The 14,168-nt window shown below is 47.0% G+C and overlaps 1 protein-coding gene across 1 annotated transcript in view; it reads left to right on the top strand.

Annotated features, from left to right (window-relative positions):
- KSR2 (kinase suppressor of ras 2) overlaps nucleotides 1-14,168 on the top strand; it is a 184,574-nt gene that overhangs the window by 122,696 nt on the left and 47,710 nt on the right. The window contains exons 11-13 of the mRNA XM_088660098.1: nucleotides 166-207; nucleotides 1,388-1,451; nucleotides 12,752-12,800. Of these exons, the coding sequence (XP_088516224.1) occupies nucleotides 166-207; nucleotides 1,388-1,451; nucleotides 12,752-12,800 (155 nt within the window). The remainder of the gene's footprint in view (nucleotides 1-165; nucleotides 208-1,387; nucleotides 1,452-12,751; nucleotides 12,801-14,168) is intronic.

Genomic DNA, 14,168 nt, shown 5'->3' with positions numbered 1-14,168 from the left:
CCACCTCTGCATCCCGTGGGAGCACAAATATAAAGCAAGCAATTATTTTGGGTGGAGGTTGTTGGGTGATGTTTTACAAGCCTCCTTCCTGTCTGATTTCTCAGAGGCGCACTGGTGCTCTCTGACTCCTTACCTTTCCTAAGTTATCCTTGTTCTCCTTTACAGCTTCTCATTACTACAAATACAAGCAGCAATTCATCTTCCCAGGTAAGAACGGCTGCAGCCTCCCAGAGGCATCTCCTGCACAAAAAACCATCTTCATCCAACACATGGCCAGTTTCCTCCACACATTCGATTTCATACCCTGTAGAGACGGGAAACTCAACTCAGTTCATGTTTAAAGGCAATTCCATCTGTGTTTTTTTTAAAAATACTGTATTTGTATACTGCTGTTCATTAAAAAACAGCAACACCAAAGCACTGCACAACAACTGCACATAAAGCCACACAATAAAAACCATACGAAAAGATAAAACCAGTGATCCATTAACTTGATTGCCTGCATAGAAAAGCTTTCAGCAGGCGTTTAAAAGTTGGAACAGAATCTCGATCAGAGCAGCTTTGGGGATGGGGGGGTTATCCTGGTCAAAGGCACACATTTGTGTACATCAGTTTTTAATCAAATTTTAAATTCTAAAACTAAAACAATTGACAAGGAATTTTACATTTGCATTAAGAGCACAAGAAGAGCCCCTTCACTTGGAACTCAGCCAGCCTTTGAAATCCAATTCTCTCCCAATTTCTGGGGCTGTCTCAACCCACCCTGACCAATGCCCAAATCCTGCTGAATATTCCCAATTCGGTTTTAGATTCAGCCAAATCTGGTGCACAGCCATAGTGATGATTGCATTCTCCTGTACCTCAAAACTGCGTCCTAATTTTTTACATTTATATCACACCTTTTCCTCCAAGGAGCTCAAGGCAGAGAACTTGGTTCTCCCCTCCTTCTTTTATCTTCACAACAACCCTGTAGGTCAGGCATCCCCAAACTTCGGCCCTCCAGATGTTTTGGACTACAATTACCATCTTCCCCGACCACTGGTCCTGCTAGCTAGGGATCATGGGAGTTGTAGGCTAAAACATCTGGAGGGCTGCAGTTTGGGGATGCCTGCTGTAGGTTATGCTGAGAGATAGTCACTGGCTCAAGGTCACCCAAAGTGAGCTTCATGATTGAGTGAGAATTCGAACCCTGGTCTCCTAGGTCTTAGTCTGGCACTTTTAAAAACCCTTTTTGGTCTGGCACTCTAACCACTACGCCACACTGGCCCTCTTGCCACATATGCCAGCAGGATGCTTGCTATGCAAGCATGTTGTGGGCACTGCTAAATATGTGAATTGCACGTGCGATCTTTCCCTGTTCTGAACTAGGTTCCTGTTTTGCTTTCAGATGTGCCCGAGACGCCCACCCGAGCACCCCAAGTCATCCTCCATCCAGTGAATTCTAACCCAATGTGAGTAGTCCTCTTGACTTTCTGCTCTTATTCTGAAGCCCACCTCCATTGCGACCTCTCCTTGGAAGAACCTGCCTCTCCCTAGTAGATGTTGTAGTAGATCTGGAATCTGGATCTGGAATGCCCTCTTGGGAGAGTAAGATTTATGCTGGGGAGGGGAAAATGAAGATATCGTACAGGAAAGCCAGGGCGACGGGTGCACACAAATGCATATGGTGAAGTAATTTCATAAAATCATAGAATTGTAGAGTTGGATCCTGAGATTAAGAGTCAGATGTCCCTGCCAACGGAGCTGTGTACCAATGGTTTGTTCCCCATGGTATGCTGATGGAAGGCTCGTTGAACCAGCAGAGACTTCCTTTAGCCCCCCCCCCCCCCATGCCTCAGATCTGCCCCAGAAGAGAGAATCTGTGGCACCATGAGTCTGGCTGCTAACCAGAATGTCGGTGGTTCAAGCCCACCCAGGGACAGCTGTGGGCACGATTCTTACATTGCAGGGGGTTGGACAAGATGACTCTTGGGGTCCCTTCCACGTTTCAGCTCAATGAGTCTATGAGAAAGTTGAGAGACCCTTTGGCACAACATGGGATGTGGCCCAGGGGGCTCGGAGGGAATTGCAAATATTGCCCCCTTTCCCCTTTCGCTGATGCAAGTTTCAGCTGGACCAAAGAGCTTTCTGCCAGTGCAAGAGAGACCACAGGATACAATCCAATCATATAAGGCAGTTTTCCCAACATGTTTTGGTGTTGACTCTCTTAAAGGAGATCTCCCATGTGTTAACCGCTGTGACCAGGAGTGGCTAACTTTTTTTTGGCCTGAGGGCCGCATGTATCCTTGACCAAACCTCCTCAGGCCAGTATGGCCAAAAGTGGGTGCAGCCACCGCTTGCTCGCACACCCAGGCATGTGTACACAGACCCTCTTTCTCAGTGGATCGGTGCAGATCTGCTGAGCAAGCCATCACCTGCTCTCTGCGCCTCAATTGATCAATCTGACAACCACAGATTACTTGGAGGATCAGTTCAGGCTCCAGGCTTGGGGTTCGCTCCATCTCTGGCTTAGACACATCAGTGTTACCGTACCTTATAGTTGCTCTTCAGGAAGACAAGCTATGTCTCTAAGTTATGGTGGGCAATAGCTATGTCTCTATGTCTCTTAAGTGGAGGTCATTTTAATCTGTTTTAGCATTTTAACTTTTGTATGTTTTAAAGTATGGTGGTGATTTCTTCTTGATTTTACGGTTTTATCTTTTGTAAACCACTTTGAGGGTGTGTGTGTCTGTGGTTTTTTTTATTTATTTTTTACAATGAAGCGATGAAATAAAGAAGCAATACATTGTTCTGGGCAAGAGCTACCATATTAACGTGAGTCTAATGTGCCATTGAAACTAATGAGCACCTCAATTTTCAGAACCATGTAACAAAAAAACAACAAAAAAAGCATTTGCTGGCGAGTGTAAATGTGCCATCGAAACTCCAACGGGTGCAGAATGCCGCGGCGAGGCTCCTTACGGGGTCCCTGCAGTGGGACCACATTCATCCAGTGCTCTACCAGCTGCACTGGCTCCCGGTGGAGTACAGGATCAGATTTAAGGCGCTGATTTTGACCTTTAAAGCCCTATGTGGCTTAGGACCCTTGTACCTACAGGACCGCCTCTCCTGGTATGCCCCGCGGAGGACCTTAAGGTCCACAAATAACAACATTTTGGAGATCCCGAGCCGTAAGGTGGTTAGACTGGTCTCAACTAGAGCCAGGGCCTTTTCAGTACTGGCCCCAACCTGGTGGAACGCTCTCTCACAGGAGACCAGGGCCCTGCGGGATTTGACATCTTTCCGCATGGCCTGCAAAACGGAGCTGTTCCGCCTGGCCTTTGAGCTGGACTCAGTCTGACCCCTATGTTTTCCTCGCTTTTAGTTTTGATTTGGGCTACTTTAAAATGAGGCTGCATTTTAAAATTTTAAATTTCAACTGTATTTTAACCTGTATTTTAATTGTTTTTCTCCCCTTTTACATTTTATTGTAAATTTACTGCTTTCAGCCGCCCTGAGCCCGGTTTTGACTGGGGAGGGCGGGGTATAAATAATTTTTTTTTATTATTATTAATGTGCACCTTAATTTTCACAATGTAATTTGGCCCAAAAAAGGTGAGCATTAGATTTGGGTAAATATGGTATACATCTAAGTTGTGCTGCGCAAGAGGTGCTTCTTTAGGCTGTGCTGTCTGGGAAAGAGCTATGCTTCTACATTGTGCTGGCCAAATTTCACTTCCTGGTAAAAGAGAGGCTGCTGACTTCACCTTCGTGCTTGCTTATGGTGAATGTGAAGGGCTGTAGAAATAAAGGGAACAGAGCTGTCACTTGTTAAAGAAGGCTCACCGCTGAAAGGACAAAAGAGACGAGAACAATAGGAAAAGGGAGACGGGTTTCGAACTAATAAGGTGCACACCCGTACAAGATTCTCACTCATCAGAACTGTGAAGGGGAAGCTGCAGGTGGACAGAACGGAGCTGGGAGTAAATGAGCCGGGAGCAGAGAGAGTTTCAAAACAGGGGCAGGCAGACGTCTTGTCAGATCTTGTTAGTTTTTTCCCCACTAGAACCCATGATCTACCAACCACAGTCAGGTGCCAGAGACATCCAGGCAGAATGAAAGGACAGGTGCCTCTGATCACATCCTGAGCTCAGAGATTTGTTTCTAGTGTCTAGGAGTGGTAGGACCTGCCAATCTTGGTTCTTATTTTCCCAATCTTAACTTCACTTCTCCACATTTCTGCAGCAATTTGCCTTTAAAAAAAACCAAAACAACAACCTTTCAACAATTCAGTGTGCATTTCTCCTAATAAACACATTTTTGCAAGGAGTTTGGGCTGAGGCACACACACTTTTGCAAACATTTTCTCCTGATATAATGCCTGTTTCGTATGTTATTTTTGCTAATATATTCATTTTTATGTACATATCTGCTTCATATGTGCATTTCTGTAAACTTTGGTTGGTTGGAAAACTGTGCCACGGAATTTGGGTAAGCCCGAATTTCAAAGGAGGCTGTGTTTCAGTTCCTGTATTAGTTTGAAAAGAGAAAATTTGATAGATATTGTGCTTTAAATTCAAACCAAATCAGATTTCTTCCCCATCCCTGCATAATTTAACTGGCCCCGCAGTCATTTCATACAAGAATTCCACACCTGAGCTTTCTTCATTTTAGCCCCCTAAATTAGGCAGGAAGAGTTACTAAGCTCTTGTTGTTCTCAAAAACTTCAGAGTCAGAAACTGTTCTATTGCAAATGAACCCGAGATTTCCATCTCTTGTCTGTTCACCTTCTGGCTAGTGGTGACTTGTTCCCATGGGGGCTGACCAGAAGGGCAGAAGGCAAAGAGGCCAACAGTAGGTGGTGACAGAGCCCATGACAGGCAGAGCCACCCAGTCCTCCTCCCTGCTGAGTTCTACAAGGACAAAACTCAGACCAAGGAAGAGGAAGAGGAAGCTGGCAGCCAGGGCTGCCCAAAGTCAGAAGGAGGGTGGCAGCCAGGCAGGCTGACTGACTGAGGGAAAAGTTTTTCGCCCCTCTCTCGCAACACCAGAACTTGTCGAGATCCAATGAAACTGAATGTTGCGAGATTCAGGGCAGAGAAAAGAACGTACTTCTTCACACATCACATGTGTGGAACTCCCTCCCGCAGGAGGCAGTGATGGCCACCAACTTGGATGGCTTTAAAAGAGGATTGGACAAAATAATGAAAGAGAGGGCTACTGATGGATGCTAACTATGAGGACTATGCTCTGCCCCCAGGTGCTGGAAAGTGCAGGAGGGGAGACTGTTGTTCTTTTGCTTGAATCCTGCTTGCTTGTTTCCCACAATGGGCATCTGCTTGGCCACTGTGAGAACAGGAGGCTGGACTAGATGGGCCCTTGGCCTGATCCAGCAGACTCTTCCTATGCCCTTAATGGCTTGGCAATGTCCACTTGCCCCCAATAGCTCCTGTTTTAAAACATTACTAATTATTTGGTACGTGGGTGGCGCTGTGGGTTAAACCACTGAGCCTAGGGCTTGCCGATCAGAAGGTCGGCGGTTCGAATCCCCGCGACGGGGTGAGCTCCCGTTGCTCAGTCCCAGCTCCTGCCAACCTAGCAGTTCGAACGCACGTCAAAGTGCAAGTAGATAAATAGGTACTGCTACAGCGGGAAGGTAAACGGCATTTTTGTGTGCTGCTCTGGTTCGCCAGAAGTGGCTTGGTCATGCTGGCCACATGACCTGGAAGCTGTATGCCGGCTCCCTCGGCCAATAATGTGAGATGAGCGCCGCAACCCCAGAGTCAGTCATGACTGAACCTAACGGTCGGGGGTCCCTTTACCTTTACCTTTAATTATTTGGTAGGAAGAGCCTATAGGTGCATCGCAGCCCAACTGAAGTTGGGGTGCAGCGGTTTGTGAATATGTGCTGTTTTCTTAACAGCAGAAGCTAGAAAGATTCGCCTGGTACAAGGCAGCTTCCTATATCCCAGTTGCAAATCTGGACACACACTTCTGCTTTCCTCCACATTACAGGGCCGGCTCTAGGTATAGTCCCAGTGGCGCGGGGCACCAGGGCGCCGGGCCTGCAGGTGGGGCGCTGCGTGGCAAAGCCGTGCGGAAGACGTGCTGCGTGCTACAGGGGCGGGGGCGCCGGAGCGATCTCCTCGCCTCAGCGCCAGGGCGCCCGACCTGCTCGAGACTGCCCTGCCACATTATGTGCTCATAGATGGATGAACCAGGCCTTGCCGGATCAAGCCAAAGTAGCCATTTAGCCCAGTTCTCACCACCAGATGCCCCAATGGGAAGCCTGAAAGCAGGACCCAAGTGCAACAGCGCCCTCCCCCTCTTGAAATTTGCAGCAAGTTCGACTTTGTTTACTCATGCATCCATCTGGCTCCATTCCTATGTTAATCTGCAGGCTTTTTTAAAAAAATAATAGTAATAAAGAAATAAACAAAAGTACACATTTAAAATGCATTTTAAGCTTACAGCAATTTGGGGGCAGGGGAAAGAACCCTCACGATTAAAACACTTTCATATGCAAAAACAAATTCAGATTCAATACAGATGCAGGCAACTCAAAAGCGTTATTGAAAAGCGAAGGCAAAGAAAAAGACAGGAGAGGATGTGCCTGTCTGATGTATAAGGGGAGGGACTTCCAAAGGCCCAGTTCTGATGTACAGAATGGATTTCCTGATGAGATGCTACCCACAGGAGGCCGTCCAACTCGGTGACCGGCTGGGTATATAAAGGGAGAGACAATATTTTATATATTCTTCTCCACTCCAATATTTTATATATTCTCCTCCACTGCCAGAGGCATTCTTCCTCTGAATGCCAGCTGCAGGTGAGCAGAGTGCTGTGGCGCTTATGTCCAGCTTGCAGGCTTTCCATAGGCATCTATCTGGGTGGCCACTGTGAGAAGAGGATGCTGGAATAGATGGACCACTGGGCTGATCCAGCAGGCTCTTGTTATGTTCTTATAGCCTGTTCCCAAGCTCTATAGGGCTTCGAACCTCAGAACCAATGCCTCAAACATTCACAATGCTATTAAAAGTGAATAAGCTAGATTTATACACTGCCCTTCATCAGATCTCAGGGTGGTTCACTGAATATAATACAAGACAGAAAGGATAATGAATATGCACAATAAAACAATCAACATTGAAATATAAGACTCCATAATTAAAATATGCAATGGAACAGATCTCCTGTGTCACTTCTCTGTGCCTTTGGGTCCCACATAGGGATGTACGGACTCCATCCTTTGCTTAAATACAGTAATGATAAAGGGCTGAGAAACAGATCCACGGAGCCCCTGGCTTGGGCTGCTGCTCGTAACTTGATAAGCTTGTGTTGGATTGCAAAGGTCAAAGCGAAGGGAACGCAGAGCAGGGGACAGCGCTCGTGATGTGGGAAGCGACTGGCCTGCCAGTCCCACTGGGAAGGCTTCTTCTCCCAGGCTTTTAGGCAGGAGTAATTGACTTCTCTGCGAGGCTCGAGATCTCAGAGTGGCAGCTGTTTGTGCGCAGCAGATTAAAGAATCCTCCGCTGCTCTAACTCGGGGCTTACAGACGAATTGCCAAAGTCGGCTCCCGCTTTTAAAAATTAATGTCTCTCCCCCCCCCTCTGCCCCACAAACTTACTGAAGGCAATTCAGCCTTTGGAGGTGTTTGTGTAAAGTTGCAGGCAAATGACTCCCAGAAGGCTTTGCTCTCGCTCGCTTTCCCTGCCAAGAAACCCTCAACGGCAAAGGGACCTGTTTGTGATGCCTGCCACACCTGAGCTGAAGACAACGGCATTTCTCCTTACAGGGAGACTCAGCCTCAGCTTAGTTTTTGAAATTTCAACCAAGTCTCAACAAGGGACGGGCAAATCGGTCAATTTTGGTTCTTTTCAGTTTCACAGTCTCCAGTTCTCAACATTTCCATTCCTGTTTGTAATTCCTTTCTTTTCTAAATCCCCATGAATATTCACCAGCATTTTAGTAGGAATTTATCCTAACGTACCCAATTTTGTATGCAGTTTTGCCTAATGCTGCATATTTTTGTAAAGCGATTTCCCCTAACATAATGCATTTTTATATGTTGCCTTCATTATCACATTATAATTATTATTTACAAGCCCTTCACCCTACCGTCCCAGGGCAGGTTGCAACATTAAAGCGCAATATTAAAAACAGTTTGAAACAACTTACAACCACAAAAATAAGGTGGGTCTTAGAAACCTAAAGCTCAAGGATCAAATGTCAGGGTAAAGAGTTGTATATTCGGCATTCTCCAGAAGCTGTATAGTGAAGCTCTCACAGTGAGGGAACTGCCAGAAGGCCCTCGGAGCTGGACCTCAGTGTCCAGGCTGAACGATGGGGGTTGACACACTCCTGAACTGGGAGCTATGGGGTTACTCTTGCTCTGAGATGACTGTAGAAAAACTTCATCTAACCCAGAGGTTGGCAACCTCCGGCCCATGGGCCGGATCCACCCACGGAGGCCATTTATCTGGCCCACGAGCCACCCGGTTACCGAGCCGCCTGCTCGGCAAGTCCTCCGCGTGCTGTGCTAAACCGGCGCAGCGTGGTGCGGGGACTCGCCGAGTGGTGCCTTCTGTGCAGGCGCGATTTCCAGCTTCTGGGCATGCTCAGAAGCTACCGGTATATACACTTGCAAAACAGCGAATATAAAATCATGCTATATAAAACAGAGTTTGGTAAAAATTATGACACATCATGTGTTTTGTCTGCTGCAAAATATTTAGAGAGATCCAAGTCTAGAGAAAGTTAGCCTGTCAAAAGAGCCCTGAGTTTCAGGGCCTGCAAGATATAGATGGCCACTCCGCGGGTAACCCTGGGGTTAGCGTCCACCAATAGAATTTTCATGCGGTCATCTTCCAATGCAATGAGTGGAGGAATTAGTAGAAGGAGCCTCGGTCTTATTGCGTCGTATAGGGGGCAGTGAAAGAAAAAGTGGATAGAATCCTCTATCTTTCCCTTGTTACACAGGCAGAGCTGAAGGTCGGGGGGAGTGTTGGAAAATATCCCCTGTAGGAATGCTGTGGAAATGGAGTGGAAGCGGGCAAGAGTAAAGGCCCTTCTTTGCGTAGGGTTCGTCAGGTCACTCAGATAGCGAGCCATAGATCTTACTGCCTTCACGCGAGGAAACCACGTGGATAGGTTGGTCGCTTCTGCACATGTCTGGCCCATGTCTGGCCCATGGACGATTGTCCGTGGGAATGATCCGGCCCACAGCCGGAAAACGTTGCCGATGCCTGAGCTAACCAGCACCTCAAACAAATCAGGATGAATGCTCAGTGAGTAGTTTCTCCCTGGAATCTCACCATCAGTCTTTATTGGTCTAAGAAGACAATCTCTGGGGTCTAAATTCACTCCTTGCTGTTGCATCATTAAAAGGTGCCTTCTCTGTTCATCTGAAATACGAAATGGAGAGAGGTGAGCTGGGAGGAGAAATAATGTTAGGTGAGGAGCTTTGTGCTGCCAGTGTCTCGGCTATTACTGCAATCTCTGGCTCCAGGCCTGGGGGAGATTAGCTGGCAATCAATGAAAACGTAGGTGAAAAATGGAATCGGCAACCAGGTATATATTCCCTAGGAGTGAAGCCAAGTGGCTCAAATCACTTGTTTGCAATAATTTGAAGATCCCTCTGAACCAAACAGGACTCCAGAGACATGACTGAGGCATCAACATTAGACATGGCCTCAGCGTGATTCTTAGGGGGCTCAAGAGGGATGTTCAATCGTCTTCCCTCCAAGCCAGTGTCAATTTCGTGGCTAACTTTGCCTGCTTCTTGGTACGTTGCATTTCACTTGCATTCGGAGGCGCTTACAAAAGTCTCCTCGTCTGCATTTCGGCATTCCAAAATCATCTGATTTTGTCTCTGAAGTGGAAGTGCACTGTCAGGAATGCACCATGGCCCCCCTATTGAAAACAGCAGCAATGACACCATTTAAAATAAAAATAAAAATGCATTTGCTGTTCGCAGGAGTGTTTCAGTTGTTTGTTTGTTTATTCGTTTAGTCATGTCCGACTCTTCGTGACCCCATGGACCATAGCACGCCAGGCACTCCTGTCTTGCACTGCCTCCCGCAGTTTGGTCAAACTCATGTTCGTAGCTTCGAGAACACTGTCCAACCATCTCATCCTCTGTCATCCCCTTCTCCTAGTGCCCTCCATCTTTCCCAACACCAGGGTCTTTTCCAAGGATTCTTCTCTTCTCATGAGGTGGCCAAAGTATTGGATCCTCAGCTTCACGATCTGTCCTTCCAGTGAGCACTCAGGGCTGATTTCCTTAAGAATGGATAGGTTTGATCTTCTTGCAGTCCATGGGACTCTCAAGAGTCTCCTCCAGCACCATAATTCAAAAGCATCAATTCTTCAGCGATCAGCCTTCTTTATGGTCCAGCTCTCACTTCCATACAGTTACTTTAGTTTATTTTCTCCCCCTCCACATTGATTGCCCTGACACCGAAGGAAGGGTACAGAGGTAAGATGCTAGTTTTGAGACAAATCAAGGGCAAACGATCTTCAGTTAGGGGAAGTTCAACTCAGCCTTCCCTCCAATGGCAAATGTGGGTGGTTAGGTGCCAATCAGTTTGAAAGCAAAATGGGCTTTCAAAAACAAGGCAGTGGTTTTCAATATGCTTGAGGTACACAAAGTAATAGGGATGTATAAAATTATGCATGGGCTAGAGAAAGTGGATAGGGAAAAGATGGTCTTCCTCTCTCATAATACTATCTCTCGGGGACATCTAATGAAAATGAACATTGGAAGATTCAGGATAGACCAAAAAAAGCTCTTCTTTATGCAGCTCATACTTAAACTATGGAACTCCCTCCCAGGACATGGCCTTGCTTGGACAAAGGTGATAATGTGTCTCAGGCCACATTCTACATTCAAAGCACTAGGTTACCTCTTTAAACACTCCTGGTTTCCTCCAAAGAATCCTGGGAGCTATAGTTTTGTGACGGGTGCTGAGAGTTGTTAGGAGGCCTCTCTTTGCTTCCTGGAGCTACAATGCCTAGAGCTCCCTGGGAAGAAGGATTGAAGGTTAAACCACTGAGAAAACTAGTTCTGAGAGGGCAATGGAGGCCTCCAAACAACTCTAGGCACCCTTAACAAACTGCAACTCCCAGAATCCTTTGGGGGGAAGCCACAACTGTTTAAAAGTGGCACCACAGTGCTTTGAATGTATGGTGCAAATGTGGCTTCTGTGCATACAGAGACGTGTTTCATTCTGCAGGAAGTCCTTGAGGTAAAAATGTCCTTTGTCCACAGGCACCCCATCTGTCATTACGGCAAACAATTTGCTTGTCAATCAATCAACCATACCTATATAAATTGTTGCATATCTTCCAATTGTTGCACCAGTCATCAGTATGGCTGGCTGGGTCAAACAATCATTTCATTTCAGATGAAAACCCTCATCATGAACATGTCATATTTCAGAAAACTAGTGGCCTTTCTGTTAGTGAGGGTGGGGAGCGTGCAGAGGGAAGAGAAATTATGAGATAAGCCCCAACCTCATATTGGGTCTGGCCTCCCATCAAACTGATTCACAAGAAATGACTCTTTGGCCTGCAGATCTATTTATATTTTCACTGAGCTTCAAACGTATTGTTGCTGTTCGGCAAAATTAACTGTGCTTCGTTGATGACAAGCATTATAACACAGGGATAATTTCGTCTGTAAGGTTGTTTGGTTGGTGTTTCCTCCCTTCTTCGTATTATAAGCCTTTGAGCAGTGACCCATTCGATTGTTTGAAGGGCGCAAGAAGAGAACAGCACCCCATAATTCTTTTTACGTGACTTGCTGTAGAAACTGCAGCCCTTTGTTCATTTGGAAAGGGAGGCAATCTCCCGCGACCCTTCTCCAGCCCCACCCCATTCAAGAAAATTCTGGGGGAGCTTAATGACTCTTGCCATGGAGACCAAGGTCCCATCTGCATTGTACATTTAAAGCAGGATCACCTCCTCACAACTCTCAGCACCCTTAATAAATTATAGCTCCCAGGATTCTTTGGGAGAAGGCATGACTGTTTAAAGTTGTATGTAAAGGTAAAGGTAAAGGGACCCCTGACCATTAGGTCCAGTCGTGACCGACTCTGGGGTTGTGCGCTCATCTCGCATTATTGGCCAAGGGAGCCGGCGTATAGCTTCCAGGTCATGTGGCCAGCATGACAAAGCCGCTTCTGGCAAACCAGAGCAGCACATGGAAACGCCGTTTACCTTCCCGCTGTAGCGGTTCCTATTTATCTACTTGCATTTTTGACGTGCTTTCGAACTGCTAGGTTGGCAGGAGCTGGGACCAAGCAACGGGAGCTCACCCCGCCACAGGGATTCGAACCGCCGACCTTCTGATCAGCAAGCCCTAGGCTCAGTGGTTTAACCACAGCGCCACCTGGGTCCCCAAGTTGTATGATACTGCTTTAAATGTATGGTGGTGCAGATGCAGCCTCAGTTAGACATCCTTCAGTCCTGTTGACATCAACGGGACAAGTTAGTTTCTCGTGACAAGTTTGGTCCCATTGATTTTCAAGTGGGAATAATTCAGCCCTCAGAGCATCTGTTTTGCATGCAGAATGTCCAAAGCTCAACCCCCTGGCATCTTCAAGTTGGAATGGGAATGTCCCCTGCTTGGAGACCCACTGATGGTCAGTGTTGACAATGCTGAGCTGGATAGACCAATGGTCTGACTCTATAGAAGGTAGCTTTCCCTGTGGTCCTTGCACTTCTAACTTTCAAGTCTTAATAATTTGCAACATTTGGTTTTCTCTGCAGCCTGGAAGGAAACCCATTACTTCAAATTGAAGTGGAACCAACCTCTGAGGTAAGAGGCACACAAGGCTCTGTTGACCACCCCGTCCATCCCATGGCCTCAATTCAGGGGTCCTGAATCAGGGTGACCCACCCCACCCTGAATTTGATCCCAAAGTAGCTTGAGGGCAAGGCATATTATTATTATTATTATTATTATTATTATTATTATTATTATTTAACCTAATTAAATGTACAACATCACCTCTCCCACCTCCACTCCGGACCAAGAGCAGGGGGCTTAATTATGCAGGAGTGCCTTTGCAAAGGAGAGCCTTGTAGCAGGCAGAATCAGCACCCGTGTTCAACACAGGCACCGATCCTGCTCCTTTGCAAAGTCACTTGTGAAGGAGTACCCTGCACCACACAGGAAGGAGAACCATGTGGTGGGCTCCCCCCTATTCCTGGGAGTCAGGAGCCTTTTGTGGTTTCCCCCACCCAATGCCTGCCTCTCCTTCCAGCTTGGTGTCCTGCCCACTGGCAGTCACAAAATGCTCCGGGCCATCTAACCTGACCTGTAGTGATCTGTGGTTGTCTATCACCAACACATCTGACACCCAAGCCCGTCTTGAGAGAGTAGAATCATAGAGTTGAAAGGGACCCTGTTATGTACTGAGCTAAATCCAAGAACAATAGGATCCAGAATGCAGCAGTCTGATTGGTCTGCAGGAGCCACCCAATCCAGCTCCAGCAGGTGTAAGTGAATCAGCAACCTGATTGGCCTGCAGGAGCAGCCAATCAGGCTGCTGGCAGAAGTGAATCCGCAACCTGATTGGCCTGCAGGAGCAGCCAATCAGGCTGCTGGCAGAAGTGAATCCACAACCTGATTGGCCTACAGGTGCAGCCCTGAAGTAGCCAATCACACAAGGCCCATTGTGTAAATAATGTATATAAGCAGACGTTTTGGGGAAAGAGCCATTCCTTCTCTTCTTCTCCTTTTGCTACTACAAGCTGAATAAAGAGCATGAAATTCACTCTCGACTCCGAGTATATTTCAGACCCCATGGACCATCTAGTCCAACCCCCTGCAATGCAGGAATTTGCACCCATATGGGGATCAAACCCATGTCCTTGGTGTTATATGCCTGCTTTTTCAGGGCTTGTTGGGTATCCATAGCTTGAGGACTGGCTGATGCTGTGTCAGATCATTGGATAGGCTAGATCAGGCACCCCCAGACTGCGGCCCTCCAGATGTTTTGGCCTACAACTCCCATGATCCCTAGCTAAGAGGACCAGTGGTCAGGGATGATGGGAATTGTAGTACAAAACATCTGGAGGGCCGAAGTTTGGGGATGCCTGGGCTAGATAAAATAGATTCTAAAACAGGTGTGGGAAACCCTTTGGCCCTCCGGATGTTGCTTATCTGCATCTCTCATCAGCC

The sequence above is a fragment of the Zootoca vivipara genome, chromosome 16 (assembly GCF_965207765.1).
Source record: "Zootoca vivipara chromosome 16, rZooViv2.hap1.1, whole genome shotgun sequence".
In the NCBI taxonomy this organism is placed as follows: domain Eukaryota; kingdom Metazoa; phylum Chordata; class Lepidosauria; order Squamata; family Lacertidae; genus Zootoca; species Zootoca vivipara.
Note: the sequence above shows the minus strand (reverse complement) of the source record. Positions and strands in the feature narration are given on the sequence as shown.